General features: G+C 40.7%; 1 protein-coding gene across 1 annotated transcript in view; it reads left to right on the top strand.

The window, feature by feature from the left end:
• The first annotated feature begins 600 nt into the window (after positions 1 to 600).
• Positions 601 to 17,414, top strand: part of MINPP1 (multiple inositol-polyphosphate phosphatase 1) — a 31,967-nt gene continuing 15,153 nt past the window's right edge. Inside the window, exons 1-4 of the mRNA XM_004607501.2 lie at positions 601 to 1,399; positions 5,574 to 5,771; positions 9,636 to 9,733; positions 13,307 to 13,440. Of these exons, the coding sequence (XP_004607558.1) occupies positions 784 to 1,399; positions 5,574 to 5,771; positions 9,636 to 9,733; positions 13,307 to 13,440 (1,046 nt within the window). The 5' untranslated portion in view covers positions 601 to 783. The remainder of the gene's footprint in view (positions 1,400 to 5,573; positions 5,772 to 9,635; positions 9,734 to 13,306; positions 13,441 to 17,414) is intronic.

The following is a 17,414-nucleotide window of genomic DNA, read 5'->3' as shown; positions in this document are numbered from 1 at the left end:
GCCCCCGGAGAGCTTCCCTCAGCTGATTAGCTCAGTTAGTGATGGAGGAAACCTGCGAGGCTATGACACCAGGCACGCAGGTTATGAGGGTTGCTGTGGCCTCTTTAGGCACCAACGAGCCCGAAATTTCTGCAGGGCAGCCTGCTGTGTGGGCCCGACCCGTACCAGGTCCAGATCCCACCGAAGGCGCAGGAGTTAACCTCCCTCAAGAAATGAGCTTCTGTTCAAGTTCTTCTCAGCCGTGAGGCATTCGGCGCTTTCGCAAAACAGGCGGGAGGCCGGGAGCACGGGGATTCGGGCCGGGGCAGGACCCACGCCTGGCACCGGAGAGAGCCGCCTCGCGCCTGACGTCTGGTGGCTCCGAGGCCACCTTTGGAAAAACCGCAACGGGCCAGGGCGGGTGTGGCCGTTTCCGCAGCCTGGAGGCTGAGGCTCGGTCCCGGCTTGTTCGGGCACACGCAGCCGAACATCTCCAACGCCTGGAGCGAGGCGGGGCCGCCGAGTCAGTCCCCGAGGCGCCGCAGACGAGGAAACTCGCCCACGCGGGCGGCGGCCGCCGAGGCTCCGCCTGATCACAGAGCACCGGGATCCTGCTTCTCTGCCCGGGGAGGGCCTGGCACCGAGCTGCTCGCTGCCACCCACGTGCCCCTCGCAACCTCGCGACCGCCGCTCCGCCGAGCGCGGACCCCGGGCGGAAGACCCCTCTGGGCCCGCCCCTTGCCCCCGGAAGCGGAAGCTGGCGGGCCCAGCCGGCTAGTCCCCCCACTGTGGGCTCCGCTCATCATGCTCCGTTGCCCCAGCAGCCTCCTCGGCGCGTCGGTCGCCCCTGCCGCTGCCCTGGCTGTGGCGCTGCTCTCGTCGCTCTCGCGCTGCGACCTCCTGGAGTCGGAGCAGTCGGTGGTCTCGGTGCTCAGTCCCTACTTCGGCACCAAGACTCGCTATGAGGACGCCAGTCCCGGGCGGCCGCCGGACGCCGAGCGGCTGGGTGACAGCTGCACCCCGGTGCAGCTGGTGGCGCTCATCCGCCACGGCACCCGCTACCCCACGGCCAAGCAGATCGCCAAGCTGCGGCATCTGCACGGGCTGCTGCAGAGCCGCGCGCCCGCGCGCAGCGGGAGCGGCGCTGCGGCCGGCCGCGACCTGGGCGCCGTCCTGGCCCACCGGCCGCTCTGGTACGCAGACTGGATGGACGGGCAGCTGGTGGAGAAGGGCCGGCAGGACATGCGACAGCTGGCGCTGCGAATGGCCTCGCGCTTCCCGGCCCTCTTCAGCCGCGAGAACTACGGCCGCCTGCGGCTTATCACCAGCTCCAAGCACCGCTGCGTGGACAGCGGCGACGCCTTCCTGCAGGGGCTGTGGCAGCACCACCACCCCGGGCTGCCCGCGCCCGACGTAGCAGGTGACCGCGAGGGCCGCCGGACCCGTGCCCAGTTCTTGCGTCCCCGTCCCGTTCTTCCCTTCCCCGCTGACGCTCCCCTGCTGCCCCCTCCCCGGGCTGCGGGCGGGTATTTAGGCATGCGAGGTGCGAGTAGACGTCGGGGATCCTGTAGGAAAGGAAACAAACCGGTGTTTGATCCTCCTTTTTCAAACGAAATCGCTGCCCTTTCCGAACTCCCCAGCGTGTCTTTTTCTTCTTTCCTGACAACCAATTCTGCGGCCGGGTTCGATGCGCTTTAAAAACATATCCCAGGGGCTGGAGCGATAGTACAGTGGGTAGAGCGCTTGCCTTGCATGTGGCCCACCGGGTTTGATCCCTGGCATCCCCTATGGTCCCCCGAGCATTGCCAGGAGTGACTCCTGAGTGCAGAGGCAAAAGTAAGTCCAGAGCCCTGCTGGGTGCGGCTGAAAAACAAACAAACAAACATATATGTATATATATACATACTTTATATATTATATATATTACATATAATACTCCTCAACTTTCTTCATCAGGTTTCGCTTCTCAGACTATGTGGGTATTTTCCTTAGCATATTTTTTTTTTAATGTTGGTGCTCGACCTCTAGTGTATTTTAGGAAGCCACTCTTTACACCCTGTGTTGTCACTCTTCTTTCCGTTTTGCTCTTGCATAAACCTCTGAGTTACTTGATTGTAGCTGTGGTCTGATCTCAAACCTTACTTTGCTAATCTGTTCTGTGCCATTTTTCTAAAAATTGGAGAACTCTCCCAGCACGGCCTTTTTTTTCACTGGTGAGGAAGTAGCACCCAAGAATATGTTTTCCAGTTTGGCCTTTCCTATGAATCAGGCCCAGATTCCGGGCCTTCTGGTACCCCCCTGAATAGTACCATATATAACTATTAAATATGTTAATAGTTACCACTGCTACTTCTACTACTGACTAATATGAACATCAATTTAATGTGAGCCTTGCACCAGGTACACCTTACATTAACTTTCCTGAATCCTTACAACAGGTCCCAGACTTTGAAAATATTTCTCCCCTATCTAACAGAGGAGAAAATTGAGATGATAGCAGCAAACTGAGGGGATGTAACTGAGAGCTTGGACTCAACTGTTGTACTGCTGAACTCCAATTTGCCCTGTGACATAGGGATGTTATGTTAAAACATTTCATAAATTAGAGGAAACACATTACACTGTTGTGTTAGAGAAGTGAAGAAGTATCAGTACTTTTTTTGGGGGTGGTGAGAACATTGGGTGGGCACACTCTGCAGTACTCAGAGCTTAATCCTGGATCTGTGCTCAGGGATCACTCCTGGCAGCACTCAGAGGCCTGTATGTGGTGCAGATTGAACTTGGGTTGGTTGTGTGCAAAGGCACTTCCCTTCCTTACCTGCTTTTCTGTTCTGTACCAATACTTTGCTGATTGACTTTAAGGTCAGAATTGTGGTGAGGCATCACTTAACTTTAAAGAAAAATTAATTTGAGGCCCACAGTCTTGTCTTGTTTCTTCAGTGACATCCTCACTCAGTTCCCCATCTCAGGGATTCTTCCACCGATTGTGTATTCTGTGCGTAACCCAGTTGGCTAGCCTGGGTGTAGTCACCTGTTTTTAAATGTATCAATTGATTGTGCCAGGGATTGAACCTTTATGCTCTGCCACTGAGGCATATGTGGACCTGAATTGTGCCTTTTAATTACAGCTAGGTCTTCTCCAATAATGCCAGTGAGAAGCCTCATAAAGCTGTTGACTGGCTGTTGAAAGCAGACCTTGCTTTAATATAGTAAACATTAAAAAAGGGCTCCTGGATGTTCTGGAATGAATGACGTTTGCCTTCAAATGATGTCTGAGAATTGACATTTGCCTCTCAATCCAAAGCCACAGGTCAGAATGTGGTCAGGATAAACCCACCATTTTCTGTCTCAGAGGTTAAATCCTTTACTGAGCTACTTCATTATTAACTCAGACAATTGTTTTCCTTGCTGTTTACTTCTGAACTTTTGAGGGAGGCCCCGGAATTTGATTCATAATTCTTGCAAAAGCAAGATATCATTGTTTCTGTTTAAAGAACAGAAATAATTAGAGAATAGACCAGAAGAAATACCCAGATGTGCTTGGGAAATAATATTTTGAGACCACAAAAAAAGATAACAAAGATCATTGCCCTAGGGATGATGTTTTATTGATGGTCAGAGAAATAGGTCCAGGGGTAAGGTGCTTGCCTTGCTGGTAGCAGATGCAGGTTTGATCCCCAGCACCATAAGAGTGGGCACAGGGCCAGGAATGATCCCTGAGCACCGATGGGTATGACAACAAAATGTAACAAGAATGTAGTTAAAGTGGTTGAATTATCTCTCAGGATCGTATATGCTTACATATATATATATATATATATATATATATATATATATATGATTTTTTTATACACCCAAAACAAAGTAATAGAACTAGATTTACTTTTCTCAAAACTAGATTTACTAGGCACCTCAAGAATTGATACATGGTTTTGAATACCTTTTCCAGTAGTATTTGTTGCCAAATTGGGCATATTATGTAACTTTACAGATTCTAAAAGAAAGGTTTTCTTGGAGCTTTAGTTGGCAAATAAACCAAGCCATAGCACCCAACACAATCAAATATAGAAGACTTGACACTTAAGAGGTATAGTTATTACAATAGTGTTGTGTAAAACAGGACTTTTTGTGAAAACAACAGATTAAAAAGGTTGATAAAATACTCAGAAGATATTTCAAACTCTTGAATTATCTTTCACCCTTCAATTAGGAATTTGGCTAATGTTTGGGTGTTGTTTTTTTTTTTCAGGTTATTTCTGCCTATTAGAAACAGTATTTATATGATACTTCTTTACATTTCTAATGACCTTTTTGTGGCTGGTTATTTTTCTTTTTTGTGTGTATGTGTGAAACAAGGTAGTTTTTATTGAATGTTATTTAGAAAGATAGAAGGGGAGAGAGAGAGAGGGAGAAGTATATATTTGAGAGAGAATACAGCCTTCTCCAGGGTGAAAATAAGCAAAGAAACATAATTGACAAGCAAGTGTTCAAAGGAGAACCTGGCCTTGAAGAGCAAGCCTGTTTGTTTCCTTAAGAAAACATTGGTGGTGTTAAGGAGTGATAGAACTAAATATCCAAACCACAGTTAACAACACTGAAATTGTGGGACCCACACTTTGATATCCAAATTTAAAAGATAGCAGGCCCGGCTTGGGGGACGCAGGAAGGGATTTGGGTTGGAGAGAGAACCTGGAAACAATGGTGTTAGGATTGATGATGAAACATCGTATGTCAAAATGCAAACTATGACTAATTAATGTAAATAAATTCGTGTAAGTAAAGAAGTAGAAAAAGAAACGAAAACATTTATTTCAATGATCTTTATTTTATCATAATTTTATTATTTTATCAAAACTTATCATAAATTTATTATGAAGTACTGACTGCTATAACCACATGCAAACCTTATCTCCTGTACTAACTCTCTAGACCTAAAATTACTTGTTGTTGTTGTGTGTGTGTGTGTCTTTTGTTTTTGTTTTGTTTCATTTTGGTTTTGGGCCATACCCAGTGGTACTTGGGAGCTGTTCTTTGCTCAGTGCTCAGGGATCACTCCTGGTAGTTTCAGGTGCTGGGGATAGAACCTGGGTCAGCCATGTGCAAGGCAAGGGCCTTCCCCTGTACCATCTCTGTCATCTGTCTGTCCCTGTAACATATTTTAGAAAGTTACAGTATCGTTGATAATCTGTTTCTGTAGTCTTTTTAACAAGTAACTTTATGAATTACAGATACTTAAAAATGATGCTTTACAAATTTTTGGTTTTGCATTTGGGCCACACCTGGTAATGCTCAGGGCTTATTCTGGGCCCTGCACTCAGGTATCCTGATGGTGCTCAGGCTGGGGACCATTTATGGTACCAGGAATTGAACCTGAGTCAGTTGTATGCAAGGTAAATGCCTTACCTTACCTGCTGTACTGTCTTTCTGGCATATGGGGATTTTTTGTTTTACCCTTTTGTGAGCAATATGTATTCCAGATATGAGAATGCATAGGGTATTTTTGTAATCTTTGTCATACTTGAAAAGAAAGTTTTCAATACTTTGAAGTCGATGTTTATCTCAATTAATATATATGTATAACCTACCTCTTTCAGACATGGAATGTGGACCTCCAAGAATTAATGATAAATTAATGAGATTCTTTGACCATTGTGAGAAGTTTTTAACTGAAGTTGAAAAAAATACTACTGCTCTTTATCATGTAGAAGCCTTTAAAAATGGACCAGAAATGCAGAAAATTTTAAATAAAGTTGCAGCTACTTTGCAAGTGCCAGTCAACAATTTAAATGCAGGTAATATGCCGTTTGTTATTTATTTAAGTGCCAGATTTTAGTTTTTATAAAGATTTTAGTTTTTGAGTTCTGAAAATGGAAAAAAAAAGGAAGAGAAAATTATTACTTTTAAAATCTTGTGAGTGAATTTACAGTAAGGAAATAATATGGTCTGGATTTAAAAAATTGCACACACTGTTTACTGTTGTCAGATTCATATCTTTGAGTTTTATATAGTATACAAGATTCTTACTGTGTACTAGATTTGGGGGGAGTGGATGGATGTATACAAATCTTCAATTCTAAGCATTATTTATCAAACAAATTATCTTATGAATTACCTACTCATGAAGTGTGGTTCAAATGAAAAATGATAAACATTTTTAAGTTTTTGAAGATGTTCAGAAGTACTTGTTAATGTTTTACAGAGCATTTTATTTTATTTATTTAAAAAAATATAAAATTAATTTGGTTTTCCGAGTGCCCTAGAACAGATGACTGGTTGAAGAAACTTTGATACATCTATACAATGGAATACTATGCAGCTGTTAGAAAAAATGAGGTCATGAAGTTTACATATAAGTGGATCAACATGGAAAGTATCATGCTAAGTGAAATGAGTCAGAAAGAGAGAGACAGACATAGAAAGATTGCACTCATCTGTGGAATATAGAATAATAGACTAGGAGTCTAATACCCAAGAATAGTAGAAATAAGTACTAGGAGGTTGACTCCATGGCTTGGAGGCTGATCTCTCATTCTGGGCAACTCAGAGAAGGGAGCACCAAGTAAAATGTGGTCAGAGGTCATGCGGGGGAGGAGTGACACGTGCCGAATGTAGACTAGAGACTGAACACAATGGCCGCTCAACACCTTTATTACAAACCACAACACCTAATCAGAGAGAGAGAACTAAAGGGAATACCCTGCCATAGTGGCAGTTCGGGGTGGGGGGAGACGGGACTGGGGAGGGTGGGAGGGACCCTGCGTTTACTGGTGGTGGGGAATGGGCACTGGTGAAGGGATGGGTTATCGAACTCTGTATGGGTGAAACATGAGCACAAAAATGTATAAATCTGTAACTGTACCCTCACGGTGATTCACTAATTAAAAATAAACTATTAAAAATTTTAAAAAAATTAGTTTGGTTTTTGGCCACACCTGGTGATTTTCAGGTGTTACTCCTGGCTCTGCACTCAGTAATCACTCCTGGCCGTGCTCAGGGGGACTGCATGGGATCTGGGGATTGAACCTAAATTAGCCGTGTGCAAGGCAAGTGCCTTACCTGCAGTGTAATTGCTCCAGACCCCAGAGCATGCATTTCATTTTATTTTATTGCTTTTTTAGGTCATACCTGTGATACTCAGGGGTAACTCCTGTTTCTGCAGCCAGATTACTCCTGGTGATACCCAGGGGACGATATGGGATGCCAGGGATCAAATCCAGATCGGCCGCATGCAAGGCAAATGCCTTACCAGCTATACTATTACTCTGGTTCCCGAGTATGCATTTTAGAAAGTGAAAAAATAGTATTTTTTTCTTTTAAGCCTTTTTATTAAACCTTAGAGATGCTGAGAACATGCACAGCCATTCTCTGATAAGGTATTTCAGTAGAATGGATTTAATGGGCTACTTGGCACTTTTGAGAATAAAAATATATACTATGATTATTTTGTGAAAGCTGATAGAAGACCAGCCTGTAATTGCCTAGCAATAGAGAAGTTTTCTTTTAAAATAGGGATTCTTTTCCACATTTTATAGAAATAATTTCTTGAGCAGATATTGCTAAATCTATTAACAACGATTGTGCATTTCACTATATTGAGAATCATTTTCCAAGGAGACTTAGATGTTAGGAAGCAAACAAAGTATACTAGACTCTGTCAAGCCTGAGGTTTTTTCTTTTCTTTTTTTTTTTTCTTTTTGGGTCACACCCAAGCTATACTTAGGGGTTACTCCTGGCTTTGCACTCAGAAATTACTCCTGGCAGTGCTTGGGGGACCATACATATGGGATGCTGGGGATCGAACCCTAGTCTGCTGTGTGCAAGGCAAACGCCCTCCCCACTGTGCTATCACTCCAGCCCCAAGCTTGAGTATTATAAGGATCAAAACTGGAAGAGGACTAGACTAATGTTTGGAATATAACTTTTTCTCTTTCCTTAAACTAGCTGTACATTGGGATCACATTTGGAGCTTTAAAAATTATTTATTAGAACATGATTGAAATATGTACATCTCTGCCTTTTCAACCTTTTTACACCTGAGTTCTGACACCAGTGTGACCAAATTACAGATACTAATAAAGACTCATGTAATGAGCAGTGATATACCCACGACTTAATTAGTTTTTAATAGTTTGCTTCAGTTGTTGAAGTAAATTGAAGTGCCTCGGTCCTTCTCTTGAATCATATTCCTCTCCTTTTCTTCCCAGAGCTAACCATTGTTCTTTGAGCATTTAAACCATCCCACCCCTCTCTTTATATTTGTGTTTCTTTGCATAAAGGGGTTAGTGTTTCACAGAATTTTAAATTAATAGGTATCAGCATGTGATACTGGCCTGAAATTTTATTTTTGTTCAACTTTGTATTTTTCATTTAATGTCTTTAATTCTGGTCCCACATTTTAAATTTTTGTACAGAATTTCAGAACGCACTTATATTCCAGTGTCTAATCATTATTTTTGTTTGTGACCATTTTAATTATTTAAGAACAACATCAACAAAAAAAACCCACTTTTATTTAGCCTCTGAATAAACAGGATTATTTATGTTTTATTGATAGGGTAACTTAGAAAATATTTTTGAGGCAGCATAAGTACAGTTATTAAATTCATGTGTTCCGGAATTGGTTTGTTTTTGAATCTTGACTTATTTTGATGTTCCATGAGCCCTATATTGTCTTAAGGGCATAGTTTCTTTCTCAGTAAGATGAATATAAAATTGCACTTACTTCACAGGAATATTACAAAGATTTTTTGAGATTAATTTATACAAAACAGAGCCTGGCAAGCTACCCATGGCATATTCAATATGCCAGAAACAGTAACAACAAGTCTCATAAAGGAGACTTTATTGGTGCTTGCTTGAGCAAATCGATGAACAATGGTATGACAGTACTATAGTGCTATAGTGCTTCTAATTTTTAAGTTGGGACTACACTTAAAATGTTACCTCCGTTCATCCCATTCTCTCTAATATGAACAGAAGTAATTTATATATCATACAGCAAATGCTTCAGTAAAATTTTTTGTGAGTTTGCAGGAAAAATGCATATAAACATATTTGAAAGTCGTTTTTACTTAATTGAGGTAACTGATTCATACCTCAATTAAATAAAATGGTTTCAGGTGTCCGGCATTTTGATTCGCCTGTCTGTATTTCATGTTCATCACTAGAAGTCTCATTTCCTCTACCATCATATAGTTGATTCCTGTTTTACCACCCTGTTTAAGGTAGAAAGAAAGTCAGAGTTTCACAACTGTTTCATTGACTGAAATTTTTACCTCCTTATAGTTTCTTCCCGACAGACTGTTTTTCATTTTTGTTTGTTTCTGAACCACATCTGCTGGTGGTCAGGCCCTTCTCCTGACAGTGCTTGGGTGTCACTTTTAGCCATACCCAGGGGGGCCGTGCAGTGCTCGGGATGAAACCTGGGCTTTCTGCACGCAGCGCTTGTGCACCAGCCTGTTAAGCTGCCTTACCCCTGGAGTAAATCTTAATTCTTTGAGACGCTGGTAGTACTGAATGGTCTTAACAGTCTCTTCAAGTATATGATTTTCTTAACTGCACATGGCATTTTGTAGACATTTCATAGTCTTTGAAAAATTGTAGAAAATAGGAGAAGTCACAAAATTTTCCTTTTTTTCTTCTCCTGCCCCTACCAGATTTAATTCAGGTAGCTTTTTTTACCTGCTCATTTGACCTGGCAATTAAAGGTGTTAAATCTCCTTGGTGTGATGTTTTTGACGTAGATGATGCAAAGGTAAGTAAAAATTGCAAAAAAAATTGTAAGTATGCAAAAATTGCTTTTGCCATTTCTGTTTTCTTAAACCTCATAATTATTGTTGTTTTTTACTTGAAACAGATTAAAATAAAAAGCAATTTTTGATCTTGCTGCATTCAGTAATCTGTCTCTATCTTTCAATTTCTGTCATTTTGAGTATAATATGACTTAGAGTTTTCCTTTTTGGATCTCTTTTCACTGAGACTCTTTGGCCTCTTGGATCTTGGTGCCTGTAATCCTCAAATACAGGCAGGTTCTTACCTAGATTTTTTTAGCTATTGTTTCTTCACATTTGCCTTCCTGTTCTTCAGGGACTCCGATGATTCTTATATTATTCCCCTTGAATTCATCCCATAGCTCCTGGGTATTCTGTTCATCTCTTTTCAGACTGGCTTCCATTATCTGCTGTTCCTCGTGGTTTCCCCCTTCTTATCTTGGAGTGCCTCGACATTTTGCTCAGCTTCTGTTAATCTATTGTTCAGAACTTCTATTGACTTTTGTTATATCACCTGCCATGTTCTTCATTTCTGTCGTTTCTGACTAGTGGCTTTTTCATTTCGATTCTCATACTTTATTATGCTTTGCTAACTACCTTTGCTATTATTACTTTGAACTCTCTGAACATCCTCACCCTAGTGTTATTTATGTCTTTGGAGATAATATTTTCATTCATTGAGCTTAGTGGGCTTCTATGTGTTTTCCCCATTGTTTTTCTAGTGTTCTGGCTGTGCTGGGACTGAGTCTTTGTAGTTAATCTTCCTGAAAGATGCCAAGGGATTAAGCTAGAGGTTGTGTTCTGTCTTCTCTGCCCATCCTTATAAAATGGCAGGAAGAATAGCTGTGAGCAGCATTAACTTGTTGAATGGATCTATTTTGTTGCCGCATAAGTGGCCATGCATTTCAGGAGATGTGGTGTGTGCCCTTAATATGACACAGATCGGGCGTGGAGACTGCTGGCACCCACCTGGGAGCTCTAATAGATAGTGATATTAGTTGGAAGCAATTCTCACCAATGATGTTGGGAGTCAGAGAGGTAGGATAGGAAAAGTGTTCATGGTTTTTTTTCCTCCCCCTTTTTTTTTCTTGTTTTGGGCAACACCCAGAGGATGCTCAGGGCTTACTCCTATCTCTGTGCTCAGGGATAACTCCTGGCAGACTCTGAGTACCGTATGGGGTGCAGGGGATTGAACTCAGGTCGGCTGCATGCAAGGCAAACTCCCCGCCCTTTGTCTGTCACTCTGGCCCCATGTGTTCATTATTTTCTGAAATATCTAGGGTAATGATGTTGGATAGAATTCTGGTAGGTGAGAGGAAGATGTGTTTCAAAGTTTGAAAATGTTCTTATTGTCATTTAGAAGCTAATGCACGTTTGAAGATAAATGCTTAATTTTGTTACTCGAAGACTTGCATGGGCATTTAAGGTGATGAAAATTTTGAAGTATTGTGCTAGTTTGAGATTATGCTTTGTAGCTGAGTTGGAGAAGGGGCTTGGCTCTTCCAGGATGATTGCTCTTGGAAGCAGAGCAACAGTAATACTGGGTGTATTATATTTGGTTTCCATGATCCTATATTGCTTCCAGACTATTTACTTTTTTTTTTTTTTTTGGCTTTTTGGGTCATACCTGGCATTGCTCAGGGGTTACCAGGGTTCTGCACCACCAGAATTACTCCTTGTGGTGTTTGAGGGACCATAAGGGATTTGTTGTATGGCAAACGCCCTACTCACTGTACCATCACTCCAGCCACCAGACTATATACTTTTTGGGTCCCACTGTCCCCAGTTTTTAATCTCCTTAAAATGTCCAAAACTTGTTACTTCAGAAACTTTCCTCCTAAAATCCTTGAATATAAAGTTTATCTTTTAAACTGGAATACTTTAAAGATGAAATGGACACTATTATTAAGCCCTGTGTAGGTTGGAATTGAGACTTAGGATCACCATTCATTAGTGTCAGAAGACCTTACTTCCCTTTGTTTTGAGAAAGGAACTGATACACAATTTAAGTGGTTTTCAATATTGTGTAAATGACTGATGGGTATTGAATTGACAAAAGGGAAATTTACTTTTTGTGGCGGGATGGATGGAGTTTATGTCATTCCTAGGAGTGCCCAGGGGTTGAACTGGACTTAGCTGCATATAAGTTACAAGCTTTAACCCCGGTCCTATCTCTCTAGCTCCCAAAAGAGAAATGCCGTTTAGCAAAACAATGACTTATTTCCCCACATTATTATAGTTAGACTGTTTGGCATGTGCTCATCTGGCCACCTGATCTCATCCTTTTCCTATCTTGACTAGGATTTCACCTTGTGGCTCCTTAATTTTGAATTTAGTCCTTGCTTATTGACCTGCACATGACTTAATCTCTCCCTCCTTTCCTGAATTATCCCCGTTGTTGAATCCTTTTCCTTTCAAACATTTAATTCTTGTTTCTTTGTGCATCTTCTCTTTGTCTTCTGAGAGGTCGTTAGTACAGTACAAATATCCTAGAACTGAAGGCCTGAATCACAGTAACAATCTATGTTTTAGTTTCCTTTAATGATGAAGTCATGGTGACTCAAGAATACAACTATAACGTACAATATTTATAACACTTACAATGTTTATAGCACTTTGGTGCTTTTTTAGCTTTTTTTTCCTTTTTAGGATTACTCTCCTTTTTCTCTTACTGCTTATGAACTCAACTCCTTTTCCCCTGCCCTTGCAACTTATTTCAAAAATTTTCAAATTGACAGAATTTGTAAAAATAATACAAATTCTGAACATTAATGTACTTCATTTTATATTTAACAGCCTTCCTTTTAAAATTTTGTCTGCTTGGCCTTTTTCTTTATATATTTTTCTAATTGTTGTGTTAACAAATTTCCAGAGGGTAAAAAAATATGTATTATGGTTTGGCGACCATACCCACTGGTACTTGGGGGCCACTATGGGTTTGGTGCTTTGGGATGCTCGAAGAGTGCTCAGGGGACCATGTGGTACTGGGAATGAACCCAGGACTCCTGCCTGCAAAGCATGCTCAGCCTTTTAAACTCTCTCTCTCCCCATGGCAGATTAATACATGAACTAAAGTAATTAATTTCTCTTTGGTCTCTACCTTTCTGAAATACCTAAAAATTCCTCATCCACTCCTGGCCTTTTGTGTACTGTACTGGATAGTCTTCAGTATATGTCTTCTTTTCTTTCTGCTGTATATATCTTTGCTAGCATCTTGATACAATTTTAGAAGAAAGGGGAAGTGAGTATATGCCTTTAACCCACTCTCCTGAACAATTGATAACAGATTCTGACTGTGCTGTTAATTTGCTCTTGCATATCTGCTTCTACATTGCCTTGATTCCTTTCGTGTCTGCACATAAGTCTTTATGTGTTAAGATCTTGTACTATACTTTATTTTCTTGAAAGAGCAACTATACACTAGGAATGCTGAGACTGTTGTACTTTGTGCAGAGTAATAATTAACCAGTGTAACATTTGCTGAGAAAATCATTAATTAGAGAATCTTTTACATTGATGCAATGTTCTAGTACTGAGTTTTGAAATTTCTATTTTAGGTGTTAGAATATTTAAATGATCTAAAGCAGTATTGGAAAAGAGGATATGGATATACTATCAATAGTCGATCCAGCTGCACCCTGTTTCAGGATATCTTTCAGCATATGGACAAAGCAGTTGCAGAGAAACAGAGGTAAAACTTAAACTTAAATTTTCAAAAAAGGAATGTGTATTCTTTTCACCAAATAAAATTTGGAAAGGGTTGCATGGTGGGTGTTTTAAAAAGACAGATTCTCATTGAAAAACCAAGTTAGTCTTGAGACAGATTGAAGATTGGTATATTTTATTTTGCTAATAGTAATGCTATATATACATATACAGGGAGGGATTTTTTTTTGTAATTTTTTTATTAGTGAATCACTGTGAGGTACTGTTACTTACTTACAAATGTTCATGTTTGCGCTTCAGTCACACAGTGATCGGTTACCCATCCCTCCACCAGTGCCCATTTTCCACCACCAGTGATCTCAGTATCGTCCCACTCCCCCAACTCCTTTTCCCTCCCCACCCGGCCTCTGTGACAGGGCATTCTCTTTTGTTCTCTCTCTCCTTTTGGGTATTGTGGTTTGCAGTAGAGGTATTGAGTGACCATCGTGTTGAGTCTATAGTACAGGGAGAGATTTTATGTGTGTGGGTATAACTCTAGGTTATGGAATTTGGGGAAGTTTTGCAAGAGTTAGAGAAGAAATCCTGGTTGAGTACTGAGTTTCTGCTACCAAAGATTGTCATGGGACAGAATGGTTAAGCAAATACCATCTTTGCCCTGGGAGTGAACTTATTTCCTGATTAGTGTTACAATGATTTATGACCCTTGGACATTATAGATGTCTATTATTTGTCCTGTGTTGAATACAAGATATACAATAAGCTTAATTTAGACAAGAAGGATTTTTAAGTAGCTTTTGCAAGGTATTTTTTTTTTATAATTTGATGCCAGATGTAAAGCTTAAGTAGAAAGGTAACCATTGGTATTTCATTAAAATAAGTTATTTCTGAAATTTTTACCCCTCTGGAGAAGCCCTTGTTCTCTTTTGAACATCTCCTACCTCACACATTTCTAAATTTCTTTCAAAGAAAACTGTTTTATAAATAAAATAATTATTTCTGTATTCTGAAAACTGTAAATATATACATAGAGAAATTTAAGAAGATTCAAAGGCTGAAAAGAGGTAGTATATCTTTATGTTAGGCTGGAAGATTCATTTGCTGGTTGAAGTGCTGTGTTTTTCCTAGTCCAAATAGGTTTCTTTGTAGAAACCGACTTTTTGTTGTTGTTGTTGTACTTGGGCCATACCCAGTGGTGTGCAGAGCTTCCTCCTGGGCTGACCACTCCCTCAGGATCACTCCTGGTGGACTTGTGGGTCTGTATGGCATGCTGACGACCTCAGGGTGAACACCCTACTCCCGCTCTCACCCTGGAAGCTGACATATTTATTCTAAAATGTACACAGTTACAAAGGATCTTGGACAAACTGAAATGATTTTGAGGGACCACTGAGCTATTGCAGTGGATGGAAGCACAGGCTTTGTGTGTCAGAGGCCCAGGCTCTGTCCTGGCACTGTGGACACTACCAGGAACAAGCCCTTATAGCACTGACGACCACTGGGTATGTAGCAGGTGCCACCCCCTGCTCCCTAGTAACTTTGAGAAGAAGAAAAGGAGTTATAATGACCTGATTTTAAAAGCTATATGCAATTATAGACGTAGACGATTAGATTAACAAAATAGAATGTTCATAAATAAACTCAAATATATATAATCAGTTTTGACAAAGATGCCAGTTATACATTGGAAAAAACAATAGAGTTTTCAGCAGTTGGTACTCAGTTTATCTTAACTCTTGCAAAATGACTTTTACTTCTCACTAACCACAAAAATGAATTATAGATTTTTATGTACAATATAAAAATTTAAAACTTGCAGAAGAAAAATTGGATTGTCAATCCAAATATGAGAATCAAAACTATAATAATAAAATAGAGGGACAAATCTTCATGATCTTACATTTACCAAATTCTCTTAGATATCATACCCAAAACACAGTATATAAAAATTGATGAAGTGAACTTTATCAAAATTAAAAATTCTTGTGATTCATAACAAGATAAACTGAATTAGAAAATATCTGTAAAACATATACATATGTACAGCCATATAACAGGATACTGTTCAGCAATAAAAAGAATGAATTACTGGTAGATACAACAAAATGAAAGACTACAAGAGCTGAAAGAATCTAGTTGCATGGGGCTTTTGACTGATTCTGTTTGTTTAGGATTTCTAGAGAAGACAAAACTTGACAGATGAAAATAGATCGGGTGGGCTGGAAAAATAAATAGTACATTGGATAAAGCATTTGCCTTGTACACAGCTGATTTAGGTTCAGTCCCTGGTACCACATATGTTCTGAGACCTGCCAGGATTGATCACTGAGCACAAAGCCAAGCACTGCCAGGTGTAGCCCCAATCCCCTCTACCCCGCAAAAATAATAAGTAGTTGCCTGGATCCAGATCTAGGGGACTAGGTGAGTGTGGGGGTAAGCTTGGACTGTAAATGGATATAGGGGATTTTATAAGACAGTTGAACTGTTTCAAGTAGGATTATAAGGACACATACCCAGCCACTTCACTGAAATTTGTCTTAACAGTCAAGAAAAGGGGAAGTTTATAGAGACTGAACACAATGGCCACTCAACACCTTTATTGCAAACCACAACACCTAATCAGAGAGAGAGAACAAAAGGGAATTCCCTGCCATAGTGGCAGGGTGGGGTGGGGGGAGACGGGACTGGGGAGGGGGGGAGGGATGTTGGGTTTACTGGTGGTGAAGAATGGGCACTGGTGAAGGGATGGGTTCTCGAACTTTGTATGGGGGAAACATGAGCACAAAGATCTGTAACTGTACCCTCACGATGACTCTCTAATTAAAAATAAACTAATAAAAAAAAAAAAGAAAAGGGGAAGTTTGGTGGTTAATCATGTGACCATCTCAACAGATGCAAAAAATAGAAAAGCATTTCAAAAATTTAAAATCCATTTGTGATAATTCTCCGCAATGTGGCTAAGAAGGAACATTTCTCACATAATAAAGACAATATATGATGAGCCCACAGCTAACATCATACATACTCAGACGGTGAAAAGTTGATAGATTTCCTGAGATTAGAAACAAGCCTCCTTTATTCAAATGACCCAGAGCAGCTAGGCCAGAAAAAGGATTCAGATTGAAAGAGACCAGACCAAAGAGATGGAGCATTTGGTCCCTGAGTCCTTGGTTGTAGAGCCAGGAGAAAGCCCTGAGCACAGCTGACTATGGCTCAAAAAACAAACAAAAAGGGGCTTTCAGGTTCTGTTCCCTAATTTTTCATTGGCTCAAATCTTCAGTAGTTTTAGATTTCACTGATGAATAAACTAAGGGTTTTAAGGTCATGTAGTTCTGAATTTGAACCTAAGGTGGCAGCATTGAGATAAATATGGTGACACCAAGTAATTATTGTTAAAAACCACAGTGGTTCATTATTTATCCCAATTTAGTTCATTGTAAGGTGGGAGTTTTGTCTTTTAAAATAATTAAAAATGACCATTGGTCTAGGTTCTTAAAAATGTCCTTCCTATCTTTTTGGCTAACTTGCTGAAATCCAAAGGTTTCATGGATTTTAGGTATATGTGGCATTGTTTTTTATAGTGCTATTTCTTGAAACATATTGGCTAAATAAGGTAAATATTTGTATAAGTAGCCTGACTATCTGCTGGATTCAGGTTCAGGTGTTCAGTTGCCTCCTAGAAAGATGCTATTGTTTGGTAGACTATAGATCCTGCGTGATGTCTGGAAGTTTCTTTAACCGCTTTCCCTTCAGAGCCTAGAACACATCTCCATGCAGTTGGTGCTTGCTGTATTGAAGTCTGCCTGTTCCTCTTATTGCCCCTAGTTTAGTCAGTTCTGCAGTTCTCCTCTCAAAAATCCAAGTGAAAACCTACACATCTCTTCTTGACCCTCAGTCTTCTTCATCTTCTATATCTGCTCACCACATTGGTGGGAGTGGGAGGAAAGGAAGGGATGTATCCACTTAGATATAAGTCTGTGCGCTGTTCTTGTTCCTCCATGC

The sequence above is a fragment of the Sorex araneus genome, chromosome 11 (assembly GCF_027595985.1).
Source record: "Sorex araneus isolate mSorAra2 chromosome 11, mSorAra2.pri, whole genome shotgun sequence".
Classification (NCBI taxonomy): Eukaryota; Metazoa; Chordata; class Mammalia; order Eulipotyphla; family Soricidae; genus Sorex; species Sorex araneus.
The sequence above is the reverse complement of the archived record's forward strand: the minus strand, read 5'-3'. Positions and strand labels throughout refer to the sequence as shown.